The 17,359-nt window shown below is 39.6% G+C and overlaps 1 protein-coding gene across 3 annotated transcripts; it reads right to left on the bottom strand.

Moving 5' to 3' along the window:
- Positions 1 to 2,982: 2,982 nt before the first annotated feature.
- LOC112259753 (putative ferric-chelate reductase 1) lies at positions 2,983 to 10,764 on the bottom strand. Of its 3 annotated transcripts, XM_024434381.2 has the most exons (8): positions 10,609 to 10,764; positions 9,793 to 9,940; positions 9,738 to 9,756; positions 8,851 to 9,042; positions 8,547 to 8,645; positions 8,064 to 8,205; positions 7,760 to 7,885; positions 2,983 to 3,543 (listed from the first exon to the last, which is right to left on the bottom strand). In XM_024434381.2, the coding sequence occupies exons 2-8, from the start codon at positions 9,936 to 9,938 to the stop codon at positions 3,500 to 3,502; spliced, it is 768 nt and encodes a 255-aa protein (XP_024290149.2). In that variant the 5' UTR covers positions 9,939 to 9,940; positions 10,609 to 10,764; the 3' UTR covers positions 2,983 to 3,499. The 3 variants fall into 3 exon arrangements, with proteins under 3 accessions (XP_024290149.2, XP_042184121.1, XP_042184122.1); XM_042328187.1 differs by having other exon boundaries at positions 9,738 to 9,940; XM_042328188.1 differs by having other exon boundaries at positions 7,760 to 7,879; positions 9,738 to 9,940.
- Between the last annotated feature and the right edge of the window lie 6,595 nt (positions 10,765 to 17,359).

The raw sequence follows: 17,359 nt of genomic DNA, 5'->3' as shown, positions 1-17,359 counted from the left end.
GAAGAAGATCTTCAAAGGTAAGGCATGAATTATATTGTTATTTCTGCGTTTTGTGTCGCGCCTGGAGGGTTGAAATATGCTTGTCTGTGTTTGTTTACTATGGTGCTTTCCTCAGCTAATAGCATCGTTTTCTTTAGCCAAAAGCCTTTTTGAAAACTGACATGTTGGCTGGATTCACAAGTGTAGCTTTAATTTGGTATCTTGCATGTGTGATTTCATGAAAGTTAGATTTTTATAGTAATTTATTTGAATTTGGCGCTCTGCATTTTCACTGGCTTTTGGCCAGGCAGGACGCTAGCATCCCACATATTCCAGAGGGGATAACGTCTTGAATGAGTAGGTGTGTCCAAACTTTTGACTGGTACTGTGTACCAGTTTTTCAGTTTTTGATTTGTTAAAAAAGTTTGAAATATCCAATAAATGTCGTTCCACTTCATGATTGTGTCCCACTTGTTGTTGATTCTTCACAAAAAAATACAGATTTATATCTTTATGTTTGAAGCCTGAAATGTGGCAAAAGGTCGCAAAGTTCAAGGGGGCCGAATACTTTCGCAAGGCACTGTATCTTTATACAATTAGAAATGAACAATTATCACATATTTATTTATTGAACAAAAAGTTAATAATTTCAATAAATGTGCACATTTTCCGGTAAAAGTTTTTTTTGAGTCCTTAAAACACAGTAGTGTTTATTGTTTAAGCGTATTCCACACACTCCAACAGAATCAGTGAATGGGGAGTAGGTTGAAGTTGACCCTAGCTGCTGATCTTGGGTGGCAGGTACCCTAGTGTTTAAGAGCATTGGGCCAGAAACCAAAAGGACACTGGTTCGAAACCCCAAGACAACTAGGTGAAAAATCTGTCAATGTGCACTTGAGCAAGGCACCTAACCCTAATTATGCCTGTAAGTCACTCTGGATAAGTCACTCTGGATAAGTCACTCTGGACTAAAATGTAAATGTACTTCTACCCCACTAATGGTTGAGGTTAGGAATGTAAAACCAACCAGACTTGATTCAGAGTCAGACTGGAATTCTTCCTGCGTAAGGCATGTCCAATGTAAACAAATAGCTACATAGCCAAAGATATGTGGGAAAAAATGTAGCTTTTAATGCTTCAAAATTCATGACTTATGCTCCACATACAATACAATTTACTTTAGCCCTCCGATATTACCTATAAGTCTTAAAACGACTGAATTAAACTTATGTTAGACAAACAACATCCTAATGCAACAGTTTAAAATGGAAGTTTCTGAAGTCAATCTACTGTAAAAGTTTAACTTGATTATTTATTGTCTTGTCATGGCTAAGATGCAATCAGAAACATGTCAAACAAGTGTGTGTGTGTGTGTGTGTGTGTGTGTGTGTGTGTGTGTGTGTGTGTGTGTGTGTGTGTGTGTGTGTGTGTGTGTGTGTGTGTGTGTGTGTGTGTGTGTGTGTGTGTGTGTGTGTTGTTTTTTCGAGGTCGATCGATTATGATTTTTCAATGCCGATACTGATACCGATTATTGGAGGACCAAAAAAGGCCTTTTGCAACCTTTCGGTTACTAGTCCAATGCTCTAACCACTAGGCTACACTGCCGCTCCTCCTTGTACACCAAGGAGGAGAGGGAGAAAGATAAGGAGCGAGAGAAAGTGAAAGAGCGAGAGAGAAAGAGCTGAGACCCACCCAAACAAACCCTGGCCACACCTTATATAGGCCCCCCCAGATCAGACCTATGCCCCCATGCTCACCGTCCCTGCAGCAAAGATCTCAACATGACAGCTGCACATATACCCAGGCCGTGAGCAGGGCAACAGACCCAACCCCCACTAATACACCGGCCCAAGCCCCATCCTGAGACCTAAGAGGTATGTATCAGATACTCAACATGCTCTGCTCACATCTACTGTAATAGTCCAGGCCTAAACCACACAAAAACAAGACGCTATAGTCAGCTCAGGGAATAGAACAAGCAACTTTTCAGTTACCGTCCCAACACTCTTAACCACTAGGCTACCTGTTGCCCTAGCTGAGCCTGTGTCAGGTATTGAGTCTATATTACAGTATGTTAAATGTTCTCGTTTTTGCGTCAATATATAATAAATATATATACCCATGAAAGATAGTCAAACATACATTTATTGTAAATAACAGTTGTTATTTTAAAAATGGTCTGATATTTCCATGATTGTATATACTTTAAAAAGGTAATCAGGAAGGTTCCCGATCCAGTGGCTTCATCATTATGCACGCCTTCACACACACACAGTATATACACACACAGTATTAACCCACAAATTCCCATTTCTGCCACCTTTGCTGCGTTTAGACAGGCAGCCCAATTCTGTGGTTATTTTCCACTCATTCGTCTTTTGACCAATCAGATAAGCTCTGAAAAAAGATCAGATAAAAAGAGATCAGAAATAGTCTGCCTGTCTAAACGTTGCCCTTGTGACTTCATCTTTGGCCCACTGGGCACACACGGGTTGAATCAACGTTCCCACGTCATTTCAATGAAATGAAATTATGTTGAACCAAAGTGGAATTGACATCTGTGCCCAGTGGGGGGTAAGTGTGCGAACACAAACATTTACACACATACACTCACACTCACAAACATCCACCAAGAAACACAGACAAACATAAATCTTCCTTCATAACGTGAGATAAAATAGCATAAACATTTGCACAAATATATGTGTTACATAAAGGGGATGACATGGTGGTATACGAATATGGAGGATGTGTTGTTTTCAGATAGAAGGTAAGTGGTGTTGTTGGACTGATGCTGGAGATGATGAATATGAGGTTGAATGTTTTTATATATATTTCCAAGCCATTGTCTATCAAGACAATATGTTAGTACTTGGCCTTGTATCACCATTGTCTATCAACACAATATGTTAGTACTTGGCCTTGTATCACCATTGTCTATCAACACAATATGTTAGTACTTGGCCTTGTATCACCATTGTCTATCAACACAATATGTTAGTACACCATTGTCTATCAACACAATATGTTAGTACTTGGCCTTGTATCACCATTGTCTATCAACACAATATGTTAGTACTTGGCCTTGTATCACCATTGTCTATCAACACAATATGTTAGTACTTGGCCTTGTATCACCATTGTCTATCAACACAATATGTTAGTACTTGGCCTTGTATCACCATTGTCTATCAACACAATATGTTAGTACTTGGCCTTGTATCACCATTGTATCACTTGTATCACTGGGTCCATTCTGTTGGTTATTATCTTACTACCCCCAACTAGAAGGGGTTTCATTAAGTATGTGGAAAAACATGATTGGATCTATATGCATATAACTTCAGATCTGACATAGTCCTTTGTTCAGGTACCAGAGTGTGGCACCCTATTCCCTACATAGTGAAAATAGACCTATATTTAAGGAGAGGGTGTCATTTAGGGATGCAGCCTGGCCAAGTTGAGTAAAGAGAAGGAGACAGGATTCCTGACTGCATGGTGCTTCTCCTTCAGACCTGCATTACAGCATCATCATACCTAATACACCTATCAGGATCAGAAGAGCTATGGAGGAGAAACAAAGAGAAAAGTAGTAGAGACAGAGAGAGAAGTAGTAGAGAGAGAGAAGTAGTAGAGAGAGAAGTAGTAGAGAGAAAGAGTAGTAGAGAGAGAGAGAAGTAGTAGAGAGAGAGAGAGTAGTAGAGAGAGAGAGAAGTAGTAGAGAGAGAGAAGTAGTAGAGAGAGAGAGAGAAGTAGTAGAGAGAGAGAAGTAGTAGAGAAAGAGAAGTAGTAGAGAGAGAAGTAGTAGAGAGAGAGAAGAAGTAGAGAGAGAGAAGTAGTAGTAGAGAGAGAGAAGTAGTAGAGAGTGAGAGAAGTAGTAGAGAGAGAGAAGTAGTAGAGAGAAAGAAGTAGTAGTAGAGAGAGAAGTAGTAGTAGAGAGAGAAGTAGTAGTAGAGAGAGAGAGAAGTAGTAGAGAGAGAGAAGTAGTAGAGAGAGAGTAGTAGAGAGGGAAGTAGAGAAGTAGTAGAGAAAGAGAAGTAGTAGAGAGAGAAAGTAGTAGAGAGAGAGAAGTAGTAGTAGAGAGAGAGAAGTAGTAGAAAGTAGTGTAGAGAGAAAGTAGTAGAGAGAGAAGTAGTGGTAGAGAGAGAGAAGTAGTAGAGAGGGAAGTAGTAGTAGAGAGAGAGAAGTAGTAGAGAGAGAGAAGTAGTAGAGAGAGAGTAGTAGAGAGATAGAAGTAGTAGTAGAGAGAGAAGTAGTAGAGAGAGAGACAGAGTGAGAGAGAGTAGTAGAGAGAGAGAGAGACAGAGAGAGAGAAAGAGAGAAAGAGAAAGTGAGAGAGAGAGAGAGAGAGAGAGAGAGAGAAGGAGTAGAGAGAGTAGTAGAGAGAGAGAAGTAGTAGAGAGAGAAGTAGTAGAGAGAGAGAGTAGTAGAGAGTGAGAAGTAGTAGAGAGAGAGAAGTAGTAGAGAGAGAGATAAGTAGTAGAGAGAGAGAGAAGTAGTGGTAGAGAGAAGTAATAGAGAGAGAGGGAGTAGTAGTAGAGAGAGATAAGTAGTAGAGAGAGAGAAGTAGTAGAGAGAGAGAAGAAGTAGAGACAGAGAGAAGAAGTAGTAGTAGAGAGAGAAGTAGTAGAGAGAGAGAGTAGTAGGGAGAGAGAGAAGTAGTAGAGAGAGAGAGAGAGAAGTAGTAGAGAGAGAGAGAAGTAGTAGAGAGAGAAGTAGTAGAGAGAGAGACAGATAGAGAGAGATACAGAGAGAAAGAGAAGAGAGAGAGAGAGAGAGAGAGAGAAGGAGTAGAGAGAGAGTAGTAAGAGAGAGAGAAGTAGTAGAGAGAAGTAGTAGAGAGAGAGAGTAGTAGAGAGTGAGAAGTAGTAGAGAGAGAGAAGTAGTAGAGAGAGAGATAAGTAGTAGAGAGAGAGAGAAGTAGTGGTAGAGAGAAGTAGTAGTAGAGAGAGAGTAGTAGAGGAGAGTAGTAGTAGAGAGAGAAGTAGTAGAGAGAGAGAAGTAGTAGTAGAGAGAGAGAGAGTAGAGAGAGAGAGAAGAAGTAGAGAGTAGAGAGAAGTAGTAGTAGAGAGAGAAAGTAGTAGAGAGAGAGAGAAGTAGTAGAGATAGAGAGAGAGAGAGAGTAGTAGAGAGAGAGAGAGAGAGAGAGAGTAGAGAGAGAAGTAGAGAGCGAGAGAGAGAGAGAGAGTAGTAGAGAGAGAGAAGTAGTAGTAGAGAGAAGTAGTAGAGAGAGTAGTAGAGAGAAGTAGTAGAGAGAGAAGTAGTAGAGAGAGAGAGAAGAGAGAGAGAGAGAGAGAGAGAGAGAGAGAGAGAGAGAGAAGAGAGAAAGAGAAGTAGTAGAGAGAGAGAAAGAGAGTAGAGAGAGAGAGAGAAGTAGTAGTAGAGAGAGAGAGAAGTAGTAGTAGAGAGAGAGAGTAGTAGTAGAGAGAGAGAAGTAGTAGTAGAGAGAGAGTAGTAGTAGAGAGAGAGAAGTAGTAGAGAGAGAGAGAGAGTGAGAGAGAGAAGTAGTAGTAGAGAGAAGTAGAGAGAGAGAGAGAGAGTAGAGAGAGAGAGAAGTAGTAGAGAGAGAGAGAAGTAGTAGAGAGAGAGAAGTAGTAGAGAGGGAAGTAGTAGTAGAGAGAGAGAAGTAGTAGAGAGAGAGAGAAGTAGTAGAGATGGAAGTAGTAGTAGAGAGAGAGAGAAGTAGTAGAGAGAGAGAAGTAGTAGAGAGAGAGAAGTTGTAGAGAGCGAGAAGTAGTGTAGAGAGAGAAGTAGTGGTAGAGAGAGAAGTAGTAGTAGAGAGAGAGAAGTAGTAGAGAGAGAGTAGTAGAGAGAGAGAAGTAGTAGTAGAGAGAGAAGTAGTAGAGAGAGAGACAGAGTGAGAGAGAGAAGTAGTAGAGAGAGAGACAGAGAGAGAGAAAGAGAGAAAGAGAAGTAGAGAGAGATACAGAGAGAGAGAGAAAGTAGAGAGAGAGAGAGAGAGAGAAGGAGTAGAGAGAGAGAGAGAGTAGTAGAGAGAGAAGTAGAGAGAGAGAGAGAGAGTAGAGAGAGAGACAGAGAGAGAGAGAGAAGTAGTAGAGAGCGAGAAGTAGAGAGAGAAAGAGAGAGAGTAGTAGAAGAGAGAAGTAGTAGTAGAGAGAGATAAGTAGTAGAGAGAGAGAGAAGTAGTAGCGAGAGAGTAGTAGAGAGAGAAGTAGTAGAGAGAGAGAGAAGAAAGAGAGAGAGAGAGAGAGAGAGAGAGAGAAGTAGTAGAGAGAGAGAGAGAGAGAGAAGAGAAGAGAGAGAAGTAGAGAGAGAGAGAGAGAGAAGTAGAGAGAGAGAAAGAGAGAGAGAGAAGTAGTAGAGAGAGAGACAGAGAGAGAGAGAGAAGTAGAGAGAGAGAGAGAGACAGAGAGAGAGAGAGAGAGAGAAGAGTAGAGAGAGAGAAGAGTAGAGAGAGAGAGAAGAGAGAGAGAGAGAGAGAGAGAGAGTAGAGAGAGAGAGAGAGAGAGAGAGAGAGTAGAGAGAGAGAGAGAGAGTAGAGAGAGAGAGAGAAGTAGTAGTAGAGAGAGAGAGAGTAGAGAGAGAGACAGAGAGAGAGAGAGAGAGAGTAGAGAGAGAGAGAGAGACAGAGAGAAGAAGAGAGAGAGAAGAGAGAGAGAGAGAGAGAGAGAGAGAGAGTAGAGAGAGTAGAGAGAGAGAGAGAGAGAGTAGAGAGAGAGAGAGAGAGAGAGAGAGAGAGAGAGAGAGAGAGAAGTAGAGAGAGAGAGAGAGAGAGAGAGAAGAAGAGAGAGAGGAAGAGAGAGAGAGAGAGAGAGAGAGAAGTAGAGAGAGAGAGAGAGAGAGAAGTAGTAGAGAGAGAGAAGTAGACAGAGAGAGAGAGAGAGAGAGAGAGAAGTAGTAGAGAGAGAGAGTAGAGAGAGAGAGAAGTAGAGAGAGAGGAAGAGAGAGAGAGAGAGAGAGAGAGAGGAAGTAGTAGAGAGAGAGTTGTCGAGAGCGAGAAGTAGAGAGAGAGATAAGTAGTAGTAGAGAGAGAGAGAAGTAGTAGAGAGAGAGAAGTAGTAGAGAGAGAGATAAGTAGTAGAGAGAGAGTAGAAGTAGTAGAGAGAGAGAAGTAGAGAGAGAGAGAGAGAAGAGAGAGAGAAGAGAGAGAGAGAGAGAGAGAGAGAGAGAGAGAGAGAGAGAGAGAAGAGAGAGAGAGAGAGAGTTGTCGAGAGCGAGAAGTAGAGAGAGAAATAAGTAGTAGAGAGAGAGAGAGAAGTAGAGAGAGAGAGAAGTAGTAGTAGTAGAGAAGTAGTAGAGAGAGAAGTAGAGAGAGAGAGAAGTAGAGAGAGAGAGAGAGAAGTAGTAGAGAGAGAGAGAGAGAGAGAGTAGTAGAGAGAGAAGTAGAAGAGAGAGAGAGAGAGAGAGAGCGAGAGAGAAGTAGTAGAGAGAGAGAGAGAGAGTTGTCGAGAGCGAGAAGTAGAGAGAGAGATAAGTAGTAGAGAGAGAGAGAGAAGTAGTAGAGAGAGAGAGAAGTAGTAGAGAGAGAGAGGGGGGGAGATTATATTAGATTAGGTACTACGGTAACACTTTATAATAGCTTCCATGAATTACAACGTTATAAATGGTCATACATGTTTATAAATGATTTGTAAATTATTTATTTATAAATGTTAACAATTTATAAATGATAAAAGTGCTCATGCCTTGAAGTGCTTTTAATGCTAATGGTTTAATAATGAAATAGTTTGTTATGGTGTTATTGTTATTGTTATTCATGTTTAATCATGTTATCAGTTATTATTATGAAGTGTTGGTGGTGCTTCTATGTGATTATTACCTTGAGACAGGCAGAAGGCGGAGGGAGCAGAGTTTAAAGAGTTTAACACAGTAGTATTGGGGTCATTCAGGTCCACAGCTTTATCACTGTTCAGAATAGCCTGAGGAGAACCTAGGGTATCTGTTACTGAGGGAGGAGAAAATGACAAGAGGGAGAGAGAAAGAGAGAGAGAGTTAGAGACAAACCAGAAAGAAGAGATGCAGGGTCCACAGGGTGTTTGGAGGTGTAGGGTGAAGTTGAAGCTGATCCTAGATCTGTACCTAGGAGAAACATCACCAGGAGCGTGTTTGGATGAGTGACTCACCACTATTAAAAGTCCCATTGGAGATGGAGAGGTAGTAGTTGGTGTCGATGCTCCGGGTGGCCGTAGCGTTGGGGACAGTAGCAGAGAAGGTGCACTGGATGGTCTGACCGTTGACTGAGCCCTTCACAGACTCCACAGGCAGCTACCCAACACAAAGGTTTTACCACAATTAACATTAATCAAATGTCAGTAGGCCTACAGTGTAGTATTAGTCAGGTACCCTGTTACTCTCCCAGGCACTGTCCCAAATGGCAGCCAGGTGTATAATAAGAGTCAAAATTGGGATCAAATTCAACCTCAATGACCACTGAGAAAAGTATGTAACTCTAAATCATGAATCCTCTATCAGTATCTTGTTCAATTCATAAAACTCATTGATTACATATCAGTTCACTTCCGGAAATAGCCTGAAATCAAACCGTCAAACTAAAATCTGTTCCAGGAAGTCCAAAATGAAACACTGTTCTGATTGGTCCAACTCACCTTGTTGTTGATGGTCAGAACTCCTTTGTCGAGGAGAGCGGTGAAGAACTTTACTTTTCCGTTGTTGTTTGCGCACACATAAGTAGTGTCGTTCTGACCCTGTAGAGGAGAGAGATGATGAATTCGAATCAATAAAAATACATCGTAATTTTAACCGTATTAATTTAGGCTATTTTTTCCCAATTCAATAATCAAATGTAAATACTGAATTTCCTCAAGTTAAAATGACATCTCCCACCAACCCCAACTCTCTTGTCCTGGGTATTGTAACATCTATACTAATTCTAAAGGCAGGTTTCCATACCTGTGTGGAAGTTTTGGACAAGCCTACTGCGATGTAGCCACTGGACACTCCTCGTAGCTGGAAGGAGAAAATCTGTCCCAAGGACTTCTTGATGGAGACGAAGAAACAGGACCCAGCCACGGCCGGATCACAGTCTGGCGGCTTAGCAGCACAGAGCTGGGACTTTTTACATTCCGCCATTGAGATATTTACCTGTTGAAGAGTTCATCATTAGTTGCTGTCATGTTTGTCATTCTTTTTTTACATTAAAGGTGCAATCTGCGATTTGTACATACAGTACAGTCTTGAACTTGAAAGGGGAAATCTGCAATTACTATAAACGTTTTTAACTTTTCAATTATTAATATCTACCCATTGATTCTTGAAGAACATAACTTACCTCACAAGCTTAGTTTAACTACATCAGAACACAATATAATAACTTCTTTAAATGATGATTTCTACATTGTTTACTGCGTTGTAATAAAGCATTGTAAAAAGCGTTGTAAAAAAGCCCAATAGAAATCCTACGTGAGAACTCCAAAACATGCCTTGCTTACGGGATGGGTGCATCAAGAAGTTCATCTACTTTCTGTTTCTCTATATCTATCTCTAGTTTGTTAATTAACCTAGTTATGTGTGTTTTATGAAATACTAGATATAAGTTTTCCACACTGTCATGGATTATATTTATGGGTGAACTGCAGGATAATGTAACAGACACACTTTTTCAATGGCAGTGTGTGCAGTTTTTTGTCCTACAAGTGCACTTAAAATAATATTTAATTTTGAAGAGAGAGAGAGGGGGGTGGCAGAAAGGCAGAAAGGGAGAGAGAGAGATCGTGTGTTTCCTTTTTCTAGTCAGAGACTCTGGGAGACAGAGTGAAACGTGTAGCCTAGGTACTCACCATGAGAGCTGTGACAGGTGTCATTGTTACGCTGGATGTCATTGTTACGTTGGATGTCATTGTTACGTTGGGTGCCATTGTTACGTTGGCCATAGTAGCATTGGAGTTCGGAGCCATTGTGGTGTTCTGTGCCTCGGCTCCCATCGCCATGTACGCCATTGCCATGACAACTGCGAACATCAGTCTGCTGATATTGTCCATTCCTGATAGAGTAACAGAGATCCACATAGTAAGCAGTGGTGGAAAAACTACCCAAACGTCATACTTGTGTCAAAGTAAAGATACATTCATTAATAGAGAATTACTCTAGTAAAAGTGAAAGTCGCACAGTAAAATACTACTTGAGTAAAAGTCTAAAAGTATGTGGCTTTAAATATACTTAAGTATCAAAATAAATGTAATTGCTAAAATATACTTATCAAAAGTAGAAGTACAATTATAAATCACAGACATTCCAGATGGAACGATGTTCTTGTTTTTTAAATTTACAGATAGCCAGGGACACACTGCAACACTTAGACATAATTTACAAACGAAGCATTTGTGTTTAGTGAGTCCGCCAGATCAGAGGCAATAGGGATTACTGGGAATGTTCTCCTGATAAGTGTATGAATTGGACTGTTTTCCTGTCCTGCAGAGCGTTTAAAATGTAATAAGTACTTTTTTAGATATCGTAATTAAATTAAATCATGTGACAAAAGCAATGAAAAAAGTCTGTATTCCAAGGAGAAAAAGTTCATAATGTCTGATCTGATAGTGGAGGCTAACCAGCTGCAAAATACAAAAAACAACCCTATCACAGGCTTGAAAATGCCCTCCACCAGAGAAACGTACAACATAAATAAATAGTTCAAATAGATGGAAATGTTACCTGTACTTTTGTGACTTGGAAGATTTCTGTGGTTCTCCTTGAACAAGCTGTTCCAGAAGCTAATGCTGCTCTGAGAAGTAGATGTTCTCAACAGGTGTCCTTGCGGTGATGTCGCCACCTGAGCTCACTCTCCCGCTATTTATAACAGCACTCGCAATGGGAGGAAGGACAAAGGATTGAGAAACCTACCTCTCTCCTCCGTCTTTTTGGGGGTGGTTTCACAATGGCATGCTGGTTGGCGTGACATAGGCTTCCCGGAGGAGGGGTGAACCGGAGACAACACTCAATGGAAACAATTATGTTGTTAAACCTAACCCTCCGACAATAGCTATGTCAAGTCACCCTTTTTTAAAGACCCATCTTCCTGAACCCAATTTATTCTATTCACTTCCTTGTGTATAAAATATGCTTGGAAACTATATACAAGACTATTTGTAAAGAAAGGGAAATAAGAATAATATAATTAAAAAACTTACCAATAGATACAATTTAGGTCTAAATTATAATCCACATCCAACGCCAAATGACATTTCATCATTTTTTAAACCTATTCTATGATTCATTCCAGGCCAATAACACGTGTCATTCACACCTGTCTAACTCAAATAACACATTATTCTTGCTTTGCTTTTTTGGACTGAGCTGAGTTGAGCCTCACACAGTGGATGGAGAGCAGGCAGTCTTTTGAATTCAATCTGGATTGTGTCAAGTTACCCAAAGGGTTAGATACAGTTTTGGTGAATCAATACATTTTGTTTCAAGGGATGAAATTGAAAACATTTGTCTGGAGGTGACAGAAGTTTAAGATATGTATGTCCTATATTCATTAACAAGCCAGATAAATAAAGTGCAATATTTTGAACCTAGTTATGTGTGTATTATGAAATACTATATATATTTTTTAAATGCTGTCATGGATTTTACTGTCCCACCCTAGTGTTGCCAGGGAATCGTGAGGAACATGCCTGTCTGATATCACTTTTTGACAACGCTATCAGAGACATCGATCCACAAACCCAGTATCATACTGTAACAGGTTCAACTGGCAAGATTGTATCATGTATCACTTTTAATCTGCTATTGTTACGTACACACACCCACATACTGAACAGTAGCCTAGTCGTTTACACACACACAGAAACACAACACAAACACACACACACATGCACATGCGCACGTACAGACAGAAACTCCTTGGTTTTGATCCACAGGGACGACAGTGCTGGTGGTTCATCATGCCACACTAGACCTCTTGAACCGATAAGGAAACATTTAATTCGTGCTTTTTTGTTGTGGGCTTTTAAAATGTGTTGCATGACACATGCAGACTTGCGTTGCCATGTCAAATTGCATCATACTGTGGCACTTTATGAATTTTGGAAATTCTATAACTTGAAAACTTGATTGCTGACATGCTAATCATTTTGTGGACTGTATCAACAGTGGACTAATGAAACAAATACCAAAAGTATAGTTTTTGAGTGGAATATTCCTTTATGGAGAGGAATTGGGGCTAAGGTCATGTGATAGACTGGCATCCTGTAAAGGAGGGTGTATTGTACATCAAGCTGCCTCACACCACAGAAACAGGAGACAGGCTCCTGTCCTATGGAACCCAACACTGGCTTACAGTCATCACTAGCAAATACAAACAGATCACTAGCCAAAACAAGATAAATAATGAAGGAATACTTTATAAATTAACATTTTGGACAAATCATTTTTTATTTGTTAGCTGGTTATTTCGCAACGTCAAAAATCTCCTGGTTAGCATTTTTGGAGAATGTAGCAATGCTAGTGGCAATTGATAGTGCCATTTAGCAGTGCATTCAAAAGAAACCACAATCCAATGACATTAGAAATAGGGAGATACACATACAGGCGAAAAATAAAAAGAAGGTAATTATTTTGAGTTATTACAGTACAAAGTATCACTCACCTGTCACTCAATAGTAGGATATCTCAGTCACTCTTGTTTTAGTGGAATGTCTTCCTCTCTCCAAGGTCTGCGTGTGTCTCTTCAGTCTCTTCATCACTATACTTTATGGATGTAGTCTGTTAATCTATCACGTCAGTTTATGTTGCCTTAGCAACACGTAAATCATAGCTTCTCGACTTGTAGTTTGTTTAGTCAATGTCAATATATGATTTTCCATAAAGGCATGGATCACCACAGATTAATTTCAATGTTCAAAGTACAAGATAATAATGTTGTTGTCCATGAAACTCTCTGACACCATATTCTAATCTTTAAGTAATTATATTGAATCTTATTTTTATTTGGTAAGTCCTGCTACAAATAACAAGTTGTTGCATATCAACAGCGTTGCAGTTGTTAGTTTATTGATATTTAATATTACATCATAAATAACTAGTTTGAGGTGAAATATTTGTATATACTAAGGATTATTACATATTTATATAACAAAAAGTGAATAATTCAAATTGAAGTAATTTTCAGTAAATGTGTGTTTGAGTCCTTTTTAAATTATTTTTTATTTCACCTTTATTTAACCAGGTAGGCTAGTTGAGAACACCTTTATTTAACCAGGTAGGCTAGTTGAGAACACCTTTATTTAACCAGGTAGGCTAGTTGAGAACACCTTTATTTAACCAGGTAGGCTAGTTGAGAACACCTTTATTTAACCAGGTAAGCTAGTTGAGAACACCTTATTTAACCAGGTAAGCTAGTTGAGAAGACCTTTATTTAACCAGGTAAGCTAGTTGAGAACACCTTTATTTAACCAGGTAGGCTAGTTGAGAACACCTTTATTTAACCAGGTAGGCTAGTTGAGAACACCTTCATTTAACCAGGTAGGCTAGTTGAGAACACCTTTATTTAACCAGGTAGGCTAGTTGAGAACACCTTTATTTAACCAGGTAGGCTAGTTGAGAACACCTTTATTTAACCAGGTAGGCTAGTTGAGAACACCTTTATTTAACCAGGTAGGCTAGTTGAGAACACCTTTATTTAACCAGGTAGGCTAGTTGAGAACACCTTTATTTAACCAGGTAGACTAGTTGAGAACACCTTTATTTAACCAGGTAGGCTAGTTGAGAACACCTTTATTTAACCAGGTAGGCTAGTTGAGAACACCTTTATTTAACCAGGTAAGCCAGGTGAGAACACCTTTATTTAACCAGGTAAGCTAGTTGAGAACACCTTTATTTAACCAGGTAAGCTAGTTGAGAACACCTTTATTTAACCAGGTAGGCTAGTTGAGAACACCTTCATTTAACCAGGTAGGCTAGTTGAGAACACCTTTATTTAACCAGGTAGGCTAGTTGAGAACACCTTTATTTAACCAGGTAGGCTAGTTGAGAACACCTTTATTTAACCAGGTAGGCTAGTTGAGAACACCTTTATTTAACCAGGTAGGCTAGTTGAGAACACCTTTATTTAACCAGGTAGGCTAGTTGAGAACACCTTTATTTAACCAGGTAGGCTAGTTGAGAACACCTTTATTTAACCAGGTAGGCTAGTTGAGAACACCTTTATTTAACCAGGTAGGCTAGTTGAGAACACCTTTATTTAACCAGGTAGGCTAGTTGAGAACACCTTTATTTAACCAGGTAGGCTAGTTGAGAACACCTTTATTTAACCAGGTAGGCTAGTTGAGAACACATTTATTTAACCAGGTAGGCTAGTTGAGAACACCTTTATTTAACCAGGTAGGCTAGTTGAGAACACCTTTATTTAACCAGGTAAGCTAGTTGAGAACACCTTTATTTAACCAGGTAGGCTAGTTGAGAACACCTTTATTTAACCAGGTAGGCTAGTTGAGAACACCTTTATTTAACCAGGTAGGCTAGTTGAGAACACCTTTATTTAACCAGGTAGGCTAGTTGAGAACACCTTTATTTAACCAGGTAGGCTAGTTGAGAACACCTTTATTTAACCAGGTAGGCTAGTTGAGAACACCTTTATTTAACCAGGTAAGCTAGTTGAGAACACCTTTATTTAACCAGGTAAGCTAGTTGAGAACACCTTTATTTAACCAGGTAAGCTAGTTGAGAACACCTTTATTTAACCAGGTAAGCTAGTTGAGAACACCTTTATTTAACCAGGTAAGCTAGTTGAGAACACCTTTATTTAACCAGGTAAGCTAGTTGAGAACACCTTTATTTAACCAGGTAGGCTAGTTGAGAACACCTTCATTTAACCAGGTAGGCTAGTTGAGAACACCTTCATTTAACCAGGTAGGCTAGTTGAGAACACCTTTATTTAACCAGGTAGGCTAGTTGAGAACACCTTTATTTAACCAGGTAGGCTAGTTGAGAACACCTTTATTTAACCAGGTAAGCTAGTTGAGAACACCTTTATTTAACCAGGTAGGCTAGTTGAGAACACCTTTATTTAACCAGGTAGGCTAGTTGAGAACACCTTTATTTAACCAGGTAGGCTAGTTGAGAACACCTTTATTTAACCAGGTAGGCTAGTTGAGAACACCTTTATTTAACCAGGTAGGCTAGTTGAGAACACCTTTATTTAACCAGGTAGGCTAGTTGAGAACACCTTTATTTAACCAGGTAGGCTAGTTGAGAACACCTTTATTTAACCAGGTAGGCTAGTTGAGAACACCTTTATTTAACCAGGTAAGCTAGTTGAGAACACCTTTATTTAACCAGGTAGGCTAGTTGAGAACACCTTTATTTAACCAGGTAGGCTGTTGAGAACACCTTTATTTAACCAGGTAGGCTAGTTGAGAACACCTTTATTTAACCAGGTAGGCTAGTTGAGAACACCTTTATTTAACCAGGTAGGCTAGTTGAGAACACCTTTATTTAACCAGGTAGGCTAGTTGAGAACACCTTTATTTAACCAGGTAGGCTAGTTGAGAACACCTTTATTTAACCAGGTAGGCTAGTTGAGAACACCTTTATTTAACCAGGTAGGCTAGTTGAGAACACCTTTATTTAACCAGGTAGGCTAGTTGAGAACACCTTTATTTAACCAGGTAGGCTAGTTGAGAACACCTTTATTTAACCAGGTAGGCTAGTTGAGAACACCTTTATTTAACCAGGTAGGCTAGTTGAGAACACCTTTATTTAACCAGGTAAGCTAGTTGAGAACACCTTTATTTAACCAGGTAAGCTAGTTGAGAACACCTTTATTTAACCAGGTAAGCTAGTTGAGAACACCTTTATTTAACCAGGTAAGCTAGTTGAGAACACCTTTAATTTAACCAGGTAGGCTAGTTGAGAACACCTTTATTTAACCAGGTAAGCTAGTTGAGAACACCTTTATTTAACCAGGTAGGCTAGTTGAGAACACCTTTATTTAACCAGGTAAGCTAGTTGAGAACACCTTTATTTAACCAGGTAAGCTAGTTGAGAACACCTTTATTTAACCAGGTAGGCTAGTTGAGAACACCTTTATTTAACCAGGTAGGCTAGTTGAGAACACCTTTATTTAGCCAGGTAGGCTAGTTGAGAACACCTTTATTTAACCAGGTAGGCTAGTTGAGAACACCTTTATTTAACCAGGTAAGCTAGTTGAGAACACCTTTATTTAACCAGGTAGGCTAGTTGAGAACACCTTTATTTAACCAGGTAAGCTAGTTGAGAACACCTTTATTTAACCAGGTAGGCTAGTTGAGAACACCTTTATTTAACCAGGTAGGCTAGTTGAGAACACCTTTATTTAACCAGGTAGGCTAGTTGAGACACCTTTATTTAACCAGGTAAGCTAGTTGAGAACACCTTTATTTAACCAGGTAGGCTAGTTGAGAACACCTTTATTTAACCAGGTAGGCTAGTTGAGAACACCTTTATTTAACCAGGTAGGCTAGTTGAGAACACCTTTATTTAACCAGGTAGGCTAGTTGAGAACACCTTTATTTAACCAGGTAGGCTAGTTGAGAACACCTTTATTTAACCAGGTAGGCTAGTTGAGAACACCTTTATTTAACCAGGTAGGCTAGTTGAGAACACCTTTATTTAACCAGGTAGGCTAGTTGAGAACACCTTTATTTAACCAGGTAGGCTAGTTGAGAACACCTTTATTTAACCAGGTAGGCTAGTTGAGAACACCTTTATTTAACCAGGTAGGCTAGTTGAGAACACCTTATTTAACCAGGTAGGCTAGTTGAGAACACCTTTATTTAACCAGGTAGGCTAGTTGAGAACACCTTTATTTAACCAGGTAGGCTAGTTGAGAACACCTTTATTTAACCAGGTAGGCTAGTTGAGAACACCTTTATTTAACCAGGTAGGCTAGTTGAGAACACCTTTATTTAACCAGGTAGGCTAGTTGAGAACACCTTTATTTAACCAGGTAGGCTAGTTGAGAACACCTTTATTTAACCAGGTAGGCTAGTTGAGAACACCTTTATTTAACCAGGTAGGCTAGTTGAGAACTTTATTTAACCAGGTAGGCTAGTTGAGAACACCTTTATTTAACCAGGTAGGCTAGTTGAGAACACCTGTATTTAACCAGGTAGGCTAGTTGAGAACACCTTTATTTAACCAGGTAGGCTAGTTGAGAACACCTTTATTTAACCAGGTAGGCTAGTTGAGAACACCTTTATTTAACCAGGTAGGCTAGTTGAGAACACCTTTATTTAACCAGGTAGGCTAGTTGAGAACACCTTTATTTAACCAGGTAAGCTAGTTGAGAACACCTTTATTTAACCAGGTAAGCTAGTTGAGAACACCTTTATATTTAACCAGGTAAGCTAGTTGAGAACACCTTTATTTAACCAGGTAAGCTAGTTGAGAACACCTTTATTTAACCAGGTAGGCTAGTTGA

The sequence above is a fragment of the Oncorhynchus tshawytscha genome, linkage group LG10, assembly GCF_018296145.1.
Source record: "Oncorhynchus tshawytscha isolate Ot180627B linkage group LG10, Otsh_v2.0, whole genome shotgun sequence".
In the NCBI taxonomy this organism is placed as follows: domain Eukaryota; kingdom Metazoa; phylum Chordata; class Actinopteri; order Salmoniformes; family Salmonidae; genus Oncorhynchus; species Oncorhynchus tshawytscha.
Note: the sequence above shows the minus strand (reverse complement) of the source record. Positions and strands in the feature narration are given on the sequence as shown.